The sequence below is a fragment of the Odontesthes bonariensis genome, chromosome 9, assembly GCF_027942865.1.
Source record: "Odontesthes bonariensis isolate fOdoBon6 chromosome 9, fOdoBon6.hap1, whole genome shotgun sequence".
NCBI lineage: Eukaryota > Metazoa > Chordata > Actinopteri > Atheriniformes > Atherinopsidae > Odontesthes > Odontesthes bonariensis.
The window spans coordinates 19,279,822-19,299,726 of NC_134514.1; the positions used below are offsets into that span (position 1 = coordinate 19,279,822).

Consider the following 19,905-nt stretch of genomic DNA (forward strand, 5'->3'; position numbering starts at 1 on the left):
GCTGACTCCCCGAGGAGTGGTGCAATGTCATCAGTCACAGCCCGTTTCTTTGTGTGCACCCCTTCAAAGTCTGTAGGAGAGGAATGAAAATGTAACAATGCTGGATGACTGCCTTTTGAGAAGGATAGCAATTTCTCCCACTTCATAGTGTTGTACATCCAGCAGATTCTTTAGTGTACTGCCATTTGATTTTGATCAAACGCGTGCGCGTTGAAGGTGGGAACTAACGCGTTAAACTTAGAAGAGGCATGACGGGGTTAAACTAATTCGATTAAGGTCTTTGTTTGTGGAGGAACTTGAGTTTGAGAGCAAGCTGTGGGAGAAACATCAATGAGCTTTTTTTTTTCCTCTCTCTTTCAGGCTGTCTGTTGATTAGAATCCAAATAAAATCATCTTGCCTCAATGTAACGAAGAGGATAAACTTAGTTTCATGCCCTCATTTCCTTTTGTTTTGACTTAAAGGTTGATTACCCCCCCCCCTCCCTTTTTTTTTAATGCTGATTTGGATTTTTTCTTTTTCTTTTTTTGTTTTAAAGTCGATCTGATTTGTTTTTTTCACTTTTTATTTTTTACAGCAGGCAGAAAACAAGTTCCATCTTTGACAGACTTTCTACTGTTTTGCTTGAGAGGAAACCCTGCGCTGAGGTCTAATTTTGGTTCAGATGTTTTGTACACAGTGTCAGGAGTCCGCTGAGGTGAAGCTCCTGAATATTTCAGCCACTCAAAGCGAACACCACCCACGCAGAACTAAGCACCACACTCCCTCTTACTCAGAAGTGTCCTGGTACAGCAGCTCCCAATGCGCACAAAGTGTGTTTGTCTCAAGCAGCTGGAGTGGAAGACAGTGCGGTTTTTATAGGACTGAGCTTGCTCCTGTGCTGGCTTTAAAACTGAACAACCTGCCATGAATTCATTTTCATTTTCCTCCCCCTCTGCCATTTACACTCTGGAGCTGCGGCTGCCATGATAAATGATGTTTGCGTTCTCTGCAGCCAAGTTGTGTATCAAGAGCTGCTGCATGTATAGAGTTCAGGTATAATAAAAGCAACGGCTGTGCAATATGGCACAATCCAATATAACTGCAGCCATAACATAAAGCTGAATCAATCTCACAGCATCCCTCTCAATGAAAACTGAACATTGCACACTCACAGATGCAGTGTTGCATTCCATTACGTGCGGATGTGTGGCTCCAACCCTTTTCATACCCATTTGTTTGAGAGGGAGGTGGAAAAGGTGCGTACTTGATTGGTTTAGACGTTTCTACATGTTGTCAGGGACACTTAGTACCATTTCACAGAATTCTAATATGTGTTCGTTATTGTGCTACTTTTGTCTAGATTGTCCTGATGCACAGAAGCTGAAATTCATTCTCCTATAAGGATGCAATAACTCTGGGAATGTTCGGTCTTTTCTCAAGCACCATCCTCACATCATAATTTTCATTTGTTCAGTACTTGGCTGTAGTTCCAGTTCCTCCCTTTGGCTCTATCACTTGGTCCTTCCTCTCCTTTTTTCATTCTTGTGGGTAGATGTTGCTTTTCTTTTGGAGATCAAAGAGGAGTTGCCATTCAAACGGCTGCTAAAGCCAACTCCAGTCCTTCATCCTTAAAAGAAAAGGAGCACCGTAGCTCTGCAAAATAGAAGCTTATGGGCGAGGGTGAAAATTGGGATTGGGCCCTTGGTTTAGGTCCAGCTCACTAGACTTAGATGATAAACACATCTGCTGAATGTTTTTGATTGTTACTGTGAGAAACGAATACTTGGATAATGGCGCAACTGTGCCCTCTTATTAAGTTTTCTAAACTCACTGTGCCCTGCTTCGGGTCATCGACACACACAACTCCTCAAACCCTGGTGGTTACCATCAAGAGACAAAACTTGGACCATGCATGGTAACGTTTATTCCTGACATGCAAAATGTACACCACAGAGATGAGAACCGCCACATACAGTATACTGGAAAAGAAACAGCAGTACATAGAGATGAGAGGACGTTTTGAACTGTTTTACTGACAGAGCAGTGCTTAGCAGTGCTTAGGCTGCTGTGCTCCTGACCATCATTTTCAAAGACGGTAAAATTTGGATGCAAGTGGAAACTACAGCAGTTCCCTACAGTCAATAAACATGGGAGATCTTTGGATTTTGCTGCTTGCAGGTATTTGAAAGTGATCTCGCCGTGCAGATATGAATTGGAGTGGTTTTAAATAAAAGCACATTTTTGCAGAATGACTGCGCCAAATAGGGTTTACCAGGCAAGGGTCGCACAACCTTACATGGATGGTGTGCAGTTTAGGACCACCTTAGCCTCATTGTGTAGCTGGTGTTTCAGTTGTATGAGCCCTTGAACAAACTTTGGAACTCAACAAATGGCATTCATTTTTTCCAAATGTTTTTGTCCAGATGTCTGTGGATTTCAATTTTCACAGGCTTAAAAAAGTTTAAAAAAAAAATCATTAACAACAAAATAAAAGCAAAGCATTAGAATTTTAGAATTATGTAAGATGTTTTTCTGTTTTTTTTTATTTTTATTTTTTTTATCTGTGCATGGAGCATAAGCCTGTGATATGTCAATACAACACTCCTGTGTATCTGCAGGTGGAAGCTAATACATAGAGTTCACCCTTAAAGTGATGGATACAATTTGTCGTGCTTGGATTTGAAAGGGAACTTCTTTAAATGCTGACCCACTCATTTACAAAAACAAGTGTGTGTCAGCCTGTTTGGCTCATAGCATACGTGCATATTGCATATATATTTTCCATATAAATACATTTCGTGTCAACACAAGGAGAAAAAAACATTCAGTGAAACAATGGCTTTTAACAGTCAATGTATAGCAATGTAAGAATGTTAATAGAAAATGGGGAGCAATGGTGTAGAAAGGTTGCAAATGTAAAATGTAAAAAGGAACGTAAAGGTACTAGATGAAGGAGCACAGACAATACTGGTGGGCAGCAGTCATTAAGTCTGGGTGTGTGGTGAAACATTTCAGTCTCTGCCAGAGCAAAGCAAGGTGAAGAGATTCTGGACAGGTGGAGTGTGTTAGAGGATTAGATCACATTCCTCATGTGTCCTAGAGTGGTTCAAACTTTCCACAGATCAGCTAGCAAACCTGCTAGCCCCTTAAGATAGCAAACAAGTGATAACAGTCCAAAAGAAGGCAAAATATTGATCATGTACATTCAGGCATGCAGTTGGTCGAATTAGTTTAGTTTGAACACAAAATCATACTCGGTAAAAATAAAACAAATTGTCTTCCCTGTCTTCCCCGCTCTCAAACCCTTGAATTTGCACTGAAGTGCAGACATAGCAGCCATTTTGACAGTCTTAACAAACCCAGCACCACGTGGCATACAAACATTTAAAAAAAATGTACATATGCATTGCATGTTTATATATTCATATATCCATATTTCAAATATATTTGAAGCTGAATATGCTTTAAATGCAAGAGGTTCAGTCAGGAGTATATGAGGGTTAAATGCACCTGTTCCAAGTTTGAAGACAAATCCAGAATTATTATCTATTTTTTTCATTATTATTATTTTTTTTAATGAGCCCCATCACAGACATAAAAAAGTCCATCATTCACTCTCCAGGCATGTTAATCCTCCTCTTCATTTTAAGAAGTCCGTGTTCCTAAATTAATCTTTTTGGAGCCCCTCCTGACCACACACACACACACACACAAATCTCTACTCACTTTTTCCTCCGTTTGAACCTGAACAATTTACATCAGGATATTTTGTCAAGCAAATGTTACTGGATTCTAATGCATGCATCTCAGAATATTTTTTCCCCCATTTGTTTACTTGCTGAAAAACCATCTCTCATGACTTGCCCATTTTTTGCATCTGGAATTAGTCATGATGTAACTACATTAAGGAATAATCAGATTTTTGAATTTTTCATGAAGTAGTCTTGTCTTTTTTTCCCGTGTTGCATTTGTGGTTTGGCTCTTCAGTCCTCTAGGTCAGTGCTTTACAGCTAAAAAAAAAAAAGAAAAAGAGAGAGAACAATGTCAGGAACTAATCATAATCATTATTAGGACATGTGTAGCTGACGTGTTGAAGGTTTGCCCACTACAGTTGCTGGAGTGCCAAATCAATACACACACACGCAGGTTGGAAATGTGCTGCGTATATGGATAAAGAAAGCACATCACACGTGGTGTCACGTACCACATATCATATATCACCATGTAATGGTAATACTGTAGGCATCCTCTGTTGATGAACAATTGCTGTTTAAGCACTGTGAGTGCAAGTCAAATATCATATCTCAAACAAATTAAGCTAATTTCACATATAATGCAATGAGGACCGTCAGGAAAGCACCATTTTATCTCGAATTTGTGCTGCATGTCATTGTTGTCGCACCTGAGATCTGAACTGAGATGAAGACTATGATGATGACCACTCCCAGGACGAATGAGACGATACTCAGCAGACGAGCCAGTCGACCCAGCCTTCTGGCCCCATCAATATCCCCGGACTGGAGACTGTTTCTAGACTGGGGACACAGAAAAGAGCATAACAACCACATTGTCCCAAATAGTGCAGAGACTTTAGGAAGATCTGAAGGAAACAAAAATCTGACCAATTTGACATCGATTTCATTTATCCAACCACGACAAGAACTACTATTAGGATTCATATTCCTGACTGATTGATAATGTTATTGTCAAAGATGCTTCAGGGAATTAAATCTTTTTCTTTCTTTCTAAAAGACTGAAATGCAGAACAGACACTACAAACCAAACCACACCAATGTCAATTCTATTCATAACACAATGTGAAAACTTCTAAAAGGAGGTAAAAACCTTTATTACATTAAATCTGTTATTGTTGTCTCGCTGAATTTTAATGCCGATGAGAGGTAGTCGTTCTTTAATGGCATCCTAAAAGTTTCTGAGGTCTGAGCAGTTTTTATCTGACTGCAACAGTTCCACAGATCAGGAGCAGCCACTGCCACGAAGGCATGACCGCCTCAATGTTTGTGTATAGATCTTGGAACATCTAAGAACATCTACTTGGTCGACCTCAGTGTTTCAGATGAAGTATGACAACGTAAATGTTTCTATCGTTATGCTGGGGCCGAACCATTAAGAGGTTTAAAAGCAAGCATTAAATCTTAAAATCAATCATTTATAAAGCAGGTATCCAAAGAAATGAGACCAACACTGGTGTAATACAATCACACTTTTATGGGCATGTTTGAGTGTCATCTTCAAAGCAATAGAGAAGAATGTTACGTTTACTGAAAGACTGACCCCAAAGTTGTAAATTATGAGAACAGGACAGGGCCCAGAAATGTGCTACAGAAACCACCAGTGTGTCACCATTCTCATTGAGCTGAGTCCAGGGTTCCAAGGATGGAGAGCTCTGGCTCATTAGTTTGAGTCTATAGATAGCCACGATATTCACATTTCACATTCAAGAGGACCTCGTTTAAATAGGAAGCATCCTGAAACTAAGGAAATGTTTACATTTCCATAATAGGCTGTGAAAATGTTAGAGAAAAGTGATAAGCTAACTTTTATCTGCCAGAAACTATAATGTCACTAGCCAATCTTCCAGGGAGCAGCATAAAAATTCAGAGAATGTTTCCTTTGAACCACAGCAGCATCTGACTGTCACATGTTAAAATACTTATCAGGTGCTTTTCCATTACTTGAGAGAAAGAGAAAATAACACATACCCTACAGTAATGCTGAACTGTCAACAGTTTCTACACTGCTGGAAGGTAAAATGGCAACAATAATTTATTCCCTGCTGTCATCGGTGAAACTGTCTGTTTCAGACCAGCAGATTGGGATTGATTGACAATTGTAACTCGCAGAGCCAATTGGATGGAGTAGCTGAGAGCGTAGCAGTGTGAAAGGGTTGTATATTATTTTTATGCCGCATGCGTATGGCTTTATGCATGCCGCAGAATCGTTGACAGGATGATTTACGTGTCTATGTGTGAGACGTGATGAATGGGAATCCCTCAATCTGAGCACGATGGTTTCATGAGGGAGCTCCACTTAAGCAAAGCTCTTATCTTTCTTCAGATCATCTTTTATTTTGTCTTAAACTTGGTCTTTAATTTAATCTGTTTTCAATTTGAAAAACTGTTGCCAGGTGCGCTTCCCATTCACAATACTGAACAACAATCAGTACAGAAAAAAACAGGAGCACATCATGAGTACCGTGCCGCACACGCACTAAAAACACGCTGCAATTAAACTGCTTTCCGTTTTAAAACAAAGAATTATTTATAACATATATTCTACAAGCTCATTACATAATGTTCAAAGAGATTTAGCACGAGAATTATCAACTTAATTCCCAGATGCCTGATGCTCCCCTCCAAAAAAATTAGCTGAGTCATAGTTTAAAAATGTTTCTTTGGGTTTATAGAAATGAAGAACATGGGTTTAAAGAAGACTGCAAGTTCAAGCTCTCCACACAGAGTACGTCCAGCCTATGGAAAGTCAATGTTTAAAAGTAACTCAATGACAAACGTAAGAATTCATCTAACAACTACACTATACAGCTTCTGGAAAACATGCTTTGGGATTGATGAGACTGCCCGTCCCTTGTCTCCTGCCAATCACTGAAAAGTTAAAGCTGAATGTATCAAAATGTGAGTTGATTATCACATGTCCACCAGCTGTCAACTGAAACTGACAGCTGAGGTTTCCACGGTGATGTCAAGTGCAACATTCTATCCGACTCGGACTGAAAGCTCACTAAAACATTTCAAAGACGCAGTTGACTGCTTAGAGGAAGCCTGTAAAGCATAATGAAACATGACGGGATCTTTGGTATTTTCTAGCACAAAAAGTGAAGGTATGAAAGTGAAGACTGGCTTTGACTTGTCAACTCTCAATAGTTATGTATTTCAAATGTCCATTTTCAGTTCCACTTCAACTCTTTGGCAGATACAGATGCTCTCATAGCTGCGTTTCAGTTTTATGCTCCTAAAATCTGGAACAGCCTTCCAGAAGATGTGAGACAGGCCTCAACTCTGACAATGTTTAAATCCAGGCTGAAAACAGTTCTATTTAGCTGTGCACATGACACCTGAAAGTATTTTATCTGCACTCTTCACTTTTAAATGAATTAATTAATGATTCTTTTTTATGTTTTTTTGGAATGATTTTATGGCCTTCTTGTGATTTTATGTAGCTGTAAAGCACTTTGAATTGCCTTGTGTACGAATTGTGCTCTTCAAATAAAATTGCCTTGCCTTGCCTCATATTGTCTTAAGGCACTCTTTGATGTCATAATGCAAACTTCATACTTGAGGTTCCTCCACAATACTTCACAGCTGGAATAAAAAGTTGCCTTTTGTCTCCATCTTGCTGTAACAGCAAGATTCTTCTTTTTGTATACTTCGATTCAGATAAAATTTGTGCAATCCCTTTTTGACTGTAGGAGTGTGCACTTTGACAGCAAGATTGGCAGGAGTCGCAGCAGATCCAGGGGTCATATCTTAGGGGTGTTGGAAACGTCCTATGAAGCCCTAGAGTCTGTTTGCTGTTTCGCCTGGACATGAAAAAGCAGAAACCTTCAATTTAAAGGCTGATGGAAACCTTAAGTGCTGTCCATGGTGCTGAAACCAAAGGCTACAGTTGGTGCAGTACAGCAGGAAACCTACTTCTTCCTCCTCTTCATCTATATTGAATTATGCAGCTATATCTCTGTAAGTTACTTTCCTAAATTCAGATACACAAATTCAGTGCATAAACACTGTAATATCAAAATGTAATCACAAATTGGCTACATGTTAAAGTGAGTAATTTAATGTGCCGATTAACTCACTTTAACCAACATAAGAGCACAAAAATACACAGTGTGCAACAAACCAAAATACAGTGTGTCTGTCTCGTTGCTTCACAGACTCTCCACCCTGAGATAAATGAGCTGGGATTGTCTCGGTATCAGATAAGATTTCACTGCAGCGAAAAAGAGAGAAAAAGAAAGAGCCCTTCCACCACCTTCCTTTATTACCTGCTGGTTACTTCATCCTTTTGCTCCCATGAGCCTATCTGTCTCCGGGTTGTCTCTGGCTGTCAGATCTCACAGTGCTCATAATCCATGTTGGGAGGTCCAATGACCCTGGTGCTGCTGCAGGTAGGGAACTACTGCCACGTCACCCATAAATACACTAAAATGCATTCAAGTTGTTCTATTTGTGTGTGAAACAGATCCTTTATCATTTAATTATTTCCAAAGTGCTTTTTCCAGATTGTTAAACATGCAATGTGTGCTTTTATCAAACAAACATATGCAAAGATATTGTTTTATCCAGGAGTTGAAGAGTGCCAATTCCATTGATTATCATGGCAAATCTTTTTTTTTTTTCTAGGTTTGGAAGAAATTTGGCAAAGAACAATCACTTTAGGGTAGAAAAAAAGCTGATGTGATAAGATTTCAATATGACGTTCAGTCAAAAGCGATTTACCACGTTTCACCCTGAGCTCCTAACTATGACACTCGAGTGAGAAATGTTTTCTTCCCTTAATTCCCAGATGCCTGATGCTCCCCTCCAAAAAAATTAGCTGAGTCATAGTTTAAAAATGTTTCTTTGGGTTTATAGAAATGAAGAACATGGGTTTAAAGAAGACTGCAAGTTCAAGCTCTCCACACAGAGTACGTCCAGCCTATGGAAAGTCAATGTTTAAAAGTAACTCAATGACAAACGTAAGAATTCATCTAACAACTACACTATACAGCTTCTGGAAAACATGCTTTGGGATTGATGAGACTGCCCGTCCCTTGTCTCCTGCCAATCACTGAAAAGTTAAAGCTGAATGTATCAAAATGTGAGTTGATTATCACATGTCCACCAGCTGTCAACTGAAACTGACAGCTGAGGTTTCCACGGTGATGTCAAGTGCAACATTCTATCCGACTCGGACTGAAAGCTCACTAAAACATTTCAAAGACGCAGTTGACTGCTTAGAGGAAGCCTGTAAAGCATAATGAAACATGACGGGATCTTTGGTATTTTCTAGCACAAAAAGTGAAGGTATGAAAGTGAAGACTGGCTTTGACTTGTCAACTCTCAATAGTTATGTATTTCAAATGTCCATTTTCAGTTCCACTTCAACTCTTTGGCAGATACAGATGCTCTCATAGCTGCGTTTCAGTTTTATGCTCCTAAAATCTGGAACAGCCTTCCAGAAGATGTGAGACAGGCCTCAACTCTGACAATGTTTAAATCCAGGCTGAAAACAGTTCTATTTAGCTGTGCACATGACACCTGAAAGTATTTTATCTGCACTCTTCACTTTTAAATGAATTAATTAATGATTCTTTTTTATGTTTTTTTGGAATGATTTTATGGCCTTCTTGTGATTTTATGTAGCTGTAAAGCACTTTGAATTGCCTTGTGTACGAATTGTGCTCTTCAAATAAAATTGCCTTGCCTTGCCTCATATTGTCTTAAGGCACTCTTTGATGTCATAATGCAAACTTCATACTTGAGGTTCCTCCACAATACTTCACAGCTGGAATAAAAAGTTGCCTTTTGTCTCCATCTTGCTGTAACAGCAAGATTCTTCTTTTTGTATACTTCGATTCAGATAAAATTTGTGCAATCCCTTTTTGACTGTAGGAGTGTGCACTTTGACAGCAAGATTGGCAGGAGTCGCAGCAGATCCAGGGGTCATATCTTAGGGGTGTTGGAAACGTCCTATGAAGCCCTAGAGTCTGTTTGCTGTTTCGCCTGGACATGAAAAAGCAGAAACCTTCAATTTAAAGGCTGATGGAAACCTTAAGTGCTGTCCATGGTGCTGAAACCAAAGGCTACAGTTGGTGCAGTACAGCAGGAAACCTACTTCTTCCTCCTCTTCATCTATATTGAATTATGCAGCTATATCTCTGTAAGTTACTTTCCTAAATTCAGATACACAAATTCAGTGCATAAACACTGTAATATCAAAATGTAATCACAAATTGGCTACATGTTAAAGTGAGTAATTTAATGTGCCGATTAACTCACTTTAACCAACATAAGAGCACAAAAATACACAGTGTGCAACAAACCAAAATACAGTGTGTCTGTCTCGTTGCTTCACAGACTCTCCACCCTGAGATAAATGAGCTGGGATTGTCTCGGTATCAGATAAGATTTCACTGCAGCGAAAAAGAGAGAAAAAGAAAGAGCCCTTCCACCACCTTCCTTTATTACCTGCTGGTTACTTCATCCTTTTGCTCCCATGAGCCTATCTGTCTCCGGGTTGTCTCTGGCTGTCAGATCTCACAGTGCTCATAATCCATGTTGGGAGGTCCAATGACCCTGGTGCTGCTGCAGGTAGGGAACTACTGCCACGTCACCCATAAATACACTAAAATGCATTCAAGTTGTTCTATTTGTGTGTGAAACAGATCCTTTATCATTTAATTATTTCCAAAGTGCTTTTTCCAGATTGTTAAACATGCAATGTGTGCTTTTATCAAACAAACATATGCAAAGATATTGTTTTATCCAGGAGTTGAAGAGTGCCAATTCCATTGATTATCATGGCAAATCTTTTTTTTTTTTCTAGGTTTGGAAGAAATTTGGCAAAGAACAATCACTTTAGGGTAGAAAAAAAGCTGATGTGATAAGATTTCAATATGACGTTCAGTCAAAAGCGATTTACCACGTTTCACCCTGAGCTCCTAACTATGACACTCGAGTGAGAAATGTTTTCTTCCCTCTCACTCAAGCGCCCAGATACACTCCAAAGTCTCACCTCCAAGACTGCAACATGAAGCTATGGTACAATATCCCACTGGAGCGTTTATTGATCTGGACTCATCTCAGAGTAGAGCAGAATCAGCACCTTGAATCAATGCAAGTCTCTTTCAAAAAACAGAGCCTATTTAGCATGCTTAGAGGACAAACCTCAATGAAAAAAGGGGAGATTTACTAAGATGCAAATATTTTCCATCAATAACAAAAAGCAGAGAAAGAAACGAGGAAAGGCTTCTGTGTCAACAATCCTAATGAAAAAACCAGTTATTTTGATCAATCTAAATTTCTTTAGGAGCGTGTGTATGTGTGCGCGGGGGTTACTGGGGAGCTCCCTTTGCTTGACTGATTAATGTCCTAATTGATTCGACTAAGCGCATCCCTTGTCACATTTGTTTTCAGGAAGGGAAATTCTACCCTCAAAATGTCTTGAATATTTACCGTGTGCAGACATCCGCCACACATTCTTACACACGACTCATGCTCTTTCATGTGTTCTGCAGAGGAAGGTGGAGGCTGGCAAGGCGGTAAGTGCTCCTTTTTCTTGCTCGTGTCATTAATAATGGAGAACCAGTAGCAGTCGGGTGGAAAAGGCACAGCGTATACCAACAGGCCAGTTTGACCAAATTAAAATGTTTAAATTGCATCCACACCCATTATTTTCTACAAGATGTTCATTTTCTCCTCGTTTATCCGCATGCTTTTACCTTAATTTAACTTACAAGAGTCAATTTTCCCACTTTAACCTAAAAGTCCTAATCTAAGAAAGCTTTTCAAGATCAAATGATTTTATGTTTGTAGTCATTAATAATCATTAAAAGAGAGAACACAAAGCTGTTGCTAGGTCTCTTAGTCCCTTTGTTCAAATCAGTTTGTTCAAATGAAGATGTCTTGGGGAAGCTAGCAGGGCTTTCAGGTTCAATCTTTTTTATACTAGACTCTTCATTAAAATTTCAAACCACTCAATGCGACCCAATGATCAAATGTGTCACCATCAAGATGACTGTTCTGAGTTATTAAATGTGTTCTAGCTGCTGCTGTACGTTATAAATTTTGGACTGAATTTACATCTCAGCCTCTGAACTGAAAACAGAGTTCAAAGAAGCCACCCATGAGCTCGCGACACCAAGACACAAGGCTGCAATGGTATATGCTCAATTCTATTAGTGCAAATAGTCCAAGGTCAAGTTTCACACTTTGGTCCATCGCACAGGATGCTATTATCAAAATTAGAAGAGCATGCTTGTGCGAGTGATGTGTTTGTCAGAACAAGATGAGATTATCATACAGTTCACCTGCAGACTGTTGTGTGAAAGCACACTTTTAGCTTAATAGGTGGCATGCAGAGTCGGTAGAGGAAAATGCCAAACAGGAGAGGTTTTGTGCTGATTGGATTATTTCTAACAGATAAGAGGAGTTACAACAGTAATTAGTATCTATTGGTCCTTGTAAACGTGCGATGCAAAAATTAAAATCCCTGTGAAAAAAAAGAAAACCAATGTTTAAATCTGAGTGAATCACTGGTGAAATATTTACGAGTTATGCTACGTATGCTAGCGTGCTAACATCATTTAATTAGCAAACACAAAAGCACAGCTGGGGCTGGGGGTACCTTCATCTGTCTGCAGTGTTTATTCACAGGCTGTTGTATTGGACCTATTTCTGCTACTGTTGTTTAAATGTTCAATGCAGTTTCACCTTCAGATTCATAGACCGTACAGACAGACTGCCTTAGTGTTTTATGTTTCTATATTTCAACATAACTCCAAAAGTGCTAACGTAGAGGAAGGTACACTGATCATGTAGTGATTACTACACATTTAGCTGTGGCTAAATGGCCCTACTTGCACAATTAGAAGATCTTTGACTTTACCAAAATAGCCCCTCGATGGCTGGTGACACAATCACCATGTCTCGCAAAAGCTAGTTTGTTCTTTAATACTTTTTTTTGTTCACAAGGTATTAGCTTTCCGTATGCTCACTTATATTTACTGTGAAATGAGCATATTATTTCTTATATTGGCTTAAAAATAATAATAACAACCAATTTCTTTTAACATGTTGCACTCGAAGAGTTTTTGGAGCGAATTTTTGAAAAAAACAGAAGTCCACCAAGACTTGTAGAATATTGAACATTGTCTTATCATGCTTGTGGCCTTCTTTAGGGTAAAAAAAGTATGAAACAGAAAAAACACAACTATGGGGAACTAAATGTGGTAGGATGGGTGCATGGGTAGATGTCTTCAAACCTATTAATCTCCCAGGTTTGAATGAAAAGTTCCAACCATTAAATCAATGTCAATTCAAAGTAAGAGAAGAACAAAGTAAAGGACAATGTAAGGCATCCTTAAATCTGGATAAGAAAGATGAAAAAAAAAAAAAAAAAATCTTTGGAGAGTTGGGCTTTCTGTCTTTAAGGCCGAATAAGTACAGTATCAAATGCTTACTTCTTCAGTATTTGACTGCTAATAAGAAGTAATTTACCTGCGCACACACTCACATATGCACACACCAACAGTCACTCCTCCAGTGCAGCATTGCGTCTCCATATTTTACAAGCAAATCTGCAGAGTGTGCAATAATGCTCCTGCAGTTTGGGCATTCCCATTACTAGGATAGGCTAGTCTGGGCTGTGAAAACCTATTACCCCCGCCTCTCCAATTCCCATAATTGACTGCATATCTTTTGTGTTTTCCAGCCACAAGCGTTCCCCTCCCAGAGCATCTGTCAGCGATCTGTAGCGGCAGCCAGATGGAAGTTAGCTTTTAGGAAGGAATGCTGTTGGAAGTGCTGCTAAATGATGATGGATTTAACCTTTTCCTCTTGCTAGCAATGCGCCATTCCACACATACAGGCAAATGTTTCTTTTAAACACTTAAAAAAAGCCGCAACAGATTGTACTTTGTTGCACTTAAACTTGAATGTCATTACACTGTGGAGAAGACTACCCTGTTCTTTGATCGTTGGACTATCAAAGCTAGCTTTATACTCTTTGCTCACTGTCTTTTTGAAATGGCTACACAAAAGCTAATGTGTGGTTTATGTTGTGTGCACTTAAATTTCATGGCATACAGACTATGTCACGACCACCATCGAATTACATAATGGCAGAAGAAACTGTCCAGCTCTGCTTGCAGTTCGGCCCATATCGCTTATACAAAGTTGGTTATATTTAAATCTAATGAAGCATTTATTTGAGAATACACGAGGGCAGTTGGATATTTTAAGTTACATGAAGCTGATATGCTGAACACAGTGGCTCACTGTTTCTTATGTTCACATCTATTCAACTTACTCCTGATGAATGTAACTATATCATTTCCATTTCATTTACCTCTGTTTAGGTTTTCTTTTAGAACTTCTGAGGTAAATATCCTTATGTTTATTTTATGTTCACCGGTCTCCCCCTGGCAAACGATAACAATAGCTGGGGCGGTTTGGTGTCATTTCAGCCGTTTGTCCACCTTCATCTGTTGAAAAACAGAAAGAGCTACAGGGATGAGTGTGTGACATGGTCCTTCTCTAAAGGAATCTCGAAGACCCATCAAAACCCAAGAATATGCATCTATTTGAAATCCTACAAAAACATCAAAAACTGCTTAGAAGTGAAAAAGAGAAGTTGAAACTGTGCGGTCATATTTGACTATGCATATTGTACTTGTTGTAAGAGTTCTTCAAAGGCTATTCTTGAGGGTGTTGAGATGCCACATTCTGCTACAGTTTAGGAAGAAAAATGCATTGTGTCCACTTTTAGAATATAAAGATGATGGTTAATACATAGATCTTGTTTGATACGTTCATAGAGAAAACCTTAGGTTAGAATTACAAGCAAGTTTTAAATGATAAGGCTGTACTTAGTGTGGTAAATATGACAAAGAAGTACAGCAGTGGAAAAACTCCTGGCATGAATTGAACCTGAATCCAGGCCACTGGAAGCTGAAGAAAACCCACCGACAATGCAGCTACAGCTGACTCACTCCATCTCTCCAACTTTCTGTTTCTGCTTCTGCCACAATTTCCTGGAGTCTGGATGGTTTCCTCTAACCTCCCATCATTAAGACCATTACAACCTTATCTCTATTCAGCTCTCCGCAAGTATCTATTTCACTTGGGCCATGAGAGTATTAGCACTTAGTGGTGGTCTTGCACTCTAAAGCTGTATCATGTGGGATCAACCACATTACTTTTTATTCATTTGTGCACAGCCAATGTTCTGTTTTCCTCCTCTGACTTGCTTGCACTTATCTGACATCACCCTGGTATCTGATTCAGTTCTTTCTAATCAAGTCATAAGAACTACTTTATGCCCATTTGCTGCCTCTCTCACATCCATCTGCCCTTGTAGAGAATGATGTTTTGATCTTCTTTGGGAGGCCGGTATCCCCTTTCCATACCCCCAGGAAAGATAGAGGATGTTGATCGCTGCCACAGAGGTGGCTAACTGCTGCAATCCGCCCTCTGCAGAGAAACTAAATTGACTTCTCTCGCCTTCTATTGAGTTTGTGGCCAGCTCCAGTTTCCCCCTCCTTTACTTTTCTTTCTTCTGCCCTCTGTCAGAGCCTCTCCCTCTCAATGCCATTAGCAAGCAGCTGACTTATGAATGTCAGCGAGAGCGGGATGATGGCTCGGGGAGGTGCAGGCTGTCTTATAGATGCTGCCTTATATTTGCTTTGGTGCAGAATGCCCAAAGGAGTGATATTACAGAACTAATTGGTTTACTTCATTGCTTTTGCAATGTTTCTCCGTTGATCTGAATTTGGCTTCTGGCAGTGTGAGGTGTAAAAGATAAGGCAGCTGTTAAGAGACGGACATTGTCAGTAATATTCATGTAACTTTTATGAAAGATATTTATAACCTTGCACATTCTATTTACATCATTTTAATAGACTGGTTTATTTTAGTATATTTTTGAAGATATTCAAAATTCGGTGAGTTTCCAGTTTAGAGGAACTAACAATCATGAGCGGTGTGGAGAACTAAAAACTTATCAATAAACAGGGTAAAGGTTGCTTCTGCATTTGCCTCATTGAAATACACACTGCTCCTTTGGGTTTCACAGTTATTACTAACTAGACTTATCAGAAAGCAAAGCTTTCCACATCTGAATCATGCTGGAGTGTAAAGCTCTGACAGCTTGTTGAAGAAGAAAGTAATTACATACTGAAGTAATGTGTTGACTGGCTGAGACGGTGAAAGCATCCTCAGCTTTAGAAGAAACTCCTTCCCTTTCAGGGATTTTTTTTATTGTAAAAACTCACACTAGCCTACTTCAAAGACAAAATGTGAATCTAAAATGAACACGGTGAGATCTACAAACTGGTGGGTTGAACATGTTTGTTATCAACCACATGTAAAAGCACAAAGCAAAAGCTGCTGATCTGCATGAATCAGAGGCTCAGAAGACATCCCTCCAGGCATCTTTTAACAAGCTTGTGCAGTAACAAAGAACATGGATTAAGGGCTCTGCCCTGATTTACAGTGTGATTTGGCAGTATGTGGTTTCTTTGTGGTGCTCTCACCTGAACACAGCCTATTCAAAACACAGGCTGATACACTGATTATCCTTGACAGTGAAACAGCGGATTAAGTTACAAGCAGAGACACGTTAATCTAAACATATTTTGACACATAAAGATATCGTTCTTCCTAATGCAAGCATCACATGTGCGTTACATAAGCTCACCTAAAGAGAGATCATAGAGATTTTAAGTAGACAACTGAACAAAACTATTACAAAAAAAAACAAACATTTCTCTATTGAGAAAAAGGATGAACGATTATAGATATTTTGGGTGATATATATAAATATATGTAAAACCTTTTTTTTTTTGTCTCCAGTGCAGCAACAACTGCAAGTAATCATCTGCAGCAATATTTGATCAGTCCTGCAAACCAGCTTGGTGGGATTTTAACCCATTCATTTGGAACAGAATGGCTTTAATTCTGGGTTTTTGGATGTGCTGTAAAACTCTTTTTCACAACCTTTCTATTGGTTTTAGCCATATATAAATATTAACTTCATTCTTCTTTAACCGTTCTTTGGGAGAACTGATTGTGTGCTTGTTGCACTGCTGCACAAACCACTTTCTCTTAGGATTAATTGACAGGTATCCCTCAGAGTTAGAGGGTGCAATTCACAATTCACTGTCCAGCAATCATGGCAGGCTGCCAGACTTAGTAGATGCAGTACAACAGGCCCGAAGAATGATATAATCACCACCGTGTTGCTCAGGTGGAATGAGGTTCTTACACTGGAATGCAGTGTTTTCTTTTCCCCTGATCATAACGCTTTTCAAACTTTTGTCTCGCCCATACATACATATATTTTTTTCACAGAGAAAACTGCAAACAGGCAGTTTCTAATTTTCACACTTGCTCACTGAAACTATGAGCTCCGAGTCTTCATTAATAACCCCTCCATCTTTGCTCCACACCTCTCATCACTGCAGAGGGCGACTCCAGCCAAGTGCCCCATTGAGCAACGTGCACTCGATTAGATGTTCTGCAATTCAAATGTGGATCACATATTGAATGTACATGAACTATGACCAAGGTTTTCTGTCCCTACCGAGCAATTTATCTAATAGAGTTTAGCTACTCAGCACTGACAGCATGCCAAGCATCTGAGGCTGGCTGGGATGGCTTCAGTGTCTTAGCTGGGTCTTGTATCAGCATTTCCAGCATCCTGAAACTTTCTGCGAGAGGATTAATCAAGTGTCAGCGGCTCTAAGGCAGAACACCAAGCAACTGACTGAGATCATGTAAATCCCCAGCAAAGGGAAAGCTAATGAGACCCAAATGTGTTTTAGGGTGTGTCAGCCTCTAAATTGGGGATTTGTGTTTTGTTTTTTTAATTTATTTACTTTTAGATGATTTGAATTTTGAGCTTTTGGTCAGGCAAGCCATTTTAAGAGGCCGCCATGAGTTCTGCTAAATTGTGATGGTCTGTCAGTACTTTGGAATATTACAAAGGAAGTCCTGCTACTTGATCAGTCGAAAATGACCACCTTGATGTTTAGATTAGATTTATAAAAACGCCTACTCAGATGTTGCTGTTCCAAGAACAGCCCAACGCCCAGCTTCTGAAGTAGGCTATAGCTTTTCAGTAGTTTTGTTTCAGGAATAGTGCAGCAGTACTTACCATGATGGAGTACACCAGTGCGACAATGCTGACTGGCCAAACGGGGCAGAAGCAGGAGAAGATTACCAGGATGAGGTAATCCTTGGGCTTCGGGGTCTCTTGGACGGTCGCGTTCCCGGTGGAGGAGCGGCTCAGACTGGCCCTGGAGGGGGAGAGGGGGGCGGCGGCGGACAGCTGCCCGGCGGAGCCCGACCTCAAAGCTACGCTGTGGCCGTTCTGGTCAGCCTCCAGGCCCTTGTCGCTGCCAACGTTGACAGTGAAGGAGGTGGACATTTTCATCCCGTTTCCTCCAGGCTCGGTGGTCACCGCCAGGAGTTTCTCCGTCTCCTGGAAGTCCGCAGGTTGGGCGCTCCCTCCGCCCTCACCCAAGTTGGACTTCTGGAAGTCGGTGTCCGTGTTGATGGCCATGTTGAACTCTCAGTTAAATAGTGGATTATCAGAGAATCAGTATTTGAGAACAGCTTTAAAACTAATTACGAGACAGAGAGCATCCCATAATACAGCTGAATGCAAGTTTTTAGAACTGGTCTTTCACGCTTGAATCGACTTTGATTGAACAGACTAACAAATGGCGTGAGCGCAAAAATACGAGATTTTTTCTTTTTTGAAAAGTGCTGTGGGGGTATGATGGATGAAACAAAAGAAACCAACAAAATCAGATGACAGCACCGTTTCTCTCCCAGTTATCTTTCATCCTCCTGAATCACTTTCCTTTTCCTTTTTTCACATCCGCCGCTTGAGTTATTTCCAAAGGGAATCAGATCATGAAAAAAATTCCTACCCCTCCTTTCTGATATATCCAGATATTCCGCTTTAATCCACTCCTACCACTGCCCTTTAAGTGTGTCTGTTCATTAAAACGTGGCTCAAAAGTTTTACTGTCCTTTTAAAAACAAAGAGGAATGAAGAAGATGCGTCTCTCGCACAGCAGAGCCCACAATGAGCCACTTCCCCCCCTCTTCTGTCTTCACGCCGCAGAGCCACAGCCACCCTTCTCAACTTGGGACCACTGTCAAGATCCTAAATTCTTAGAGAACATTTCCGGTGACCAAAAACAAAATAAAAGCTGCATTTTACAGCGAGCTTTTGGAAAATCCACCTAAAGTAAGACAAAAGAAGCATCAGGGTGTTCCCCTCAAAACATACAGAATATAGCTGTTGTGAAAAAGTTACTTCATGTTGCACCTAGGTTTAAAACGCTATTCAAAGCGCTATTCTCCTTTGCAAAGCTAGATGAGTTTACATAAAAAATAAATAGACCAGTTGTGCCTCCTGCATATATAACGCAGACCATGAATAAGGCTCACAAAGGTTCAGACTCCAGCCCCATCTTTGCCCATAAGGAACCTCCAAAAGTGCTACGTAAACGGGAACATTTTATGTTTCTCTGAGCGAAAGCATTTTCCAAGAGAATGCAATGTAACACTGAAGAATACGATGCACACAGTTACTAAGATAGATACATATCAAGTCAGAGATTTTAGAAAGTTCAAATCAAAGACAGAAAGAATAAAATCCACAAAGTCTAAGATACACATCTTCATATTGTCATGTCAGACGGTCTAAAACATTTTGGGTTTTATTTTGCAAACATGATTATCAAACTTCCGGTATTAATCTGCTTTTCTCCGGCCAACTCGACTCGTGCCTGTGCAGGATGAAGTAGCGCTATCTAGCCCTCCTCTCCTCCTCCTCCTCCTTGTGCTCCCCCTCCCTTTCTTCCCCTCTTCCCAACATCAGCACCAGTGGTTTCTGGGGGAAAGCCAGCAGCGGATTGTGCTGCTATGCAGAATTTGAGGTAGTTCCGTGTTTCAGAGATGGAACAGTGGCACAGACACGCACCACAAATCAACTTACCCTCAGTCAAATTTGTAAATAGCGCCGAGGAAATTCAGGTGTGTAATGTTTATACATGTTTTTGGATGTGAAAAGAACATTCCCTTGAGATAAATTGCGTTTTAATTTTTTTTAAAAATGTTTTTGTATTTTCTTCTGAGCAGCCATGCCAGCGCCGAAAACGCGTAAAGGTG

General features: G+C 40.0%; 1 protein-coding gene across 1 annotated transcript; it reads right to left on the reverse strand.

Annotated features, from left to right (window-relative positions):
* Window positions 1-1,901: 1,901 nt before the first annotated feature.
* trarg1a (trafficking regulator of GLUT4 (SLC2A4) 1a) lies at window positions 1,902-18,283 on the reverse strand. The gene is made up of 3 exons (XM_075474424.1): window positions 17,876-18,283; window positions 4,383-4,515; window positions 1,902-3,990 (listed from the first exon to the last, which is right to left on the reverse strand). The coding sequence occupies exons 1-3, from the start codon at window positions 18,281-18,283 to the stop codon at window positions 3,977-3,979; spliced, it is 555 nt and encodes a 184-aa protein (XP_075330539.1). The 3' UTR covers window positions 1,902-3,976.
* Window positions 18,284-19,905: the final 1,622 nt, after the last annotated feature.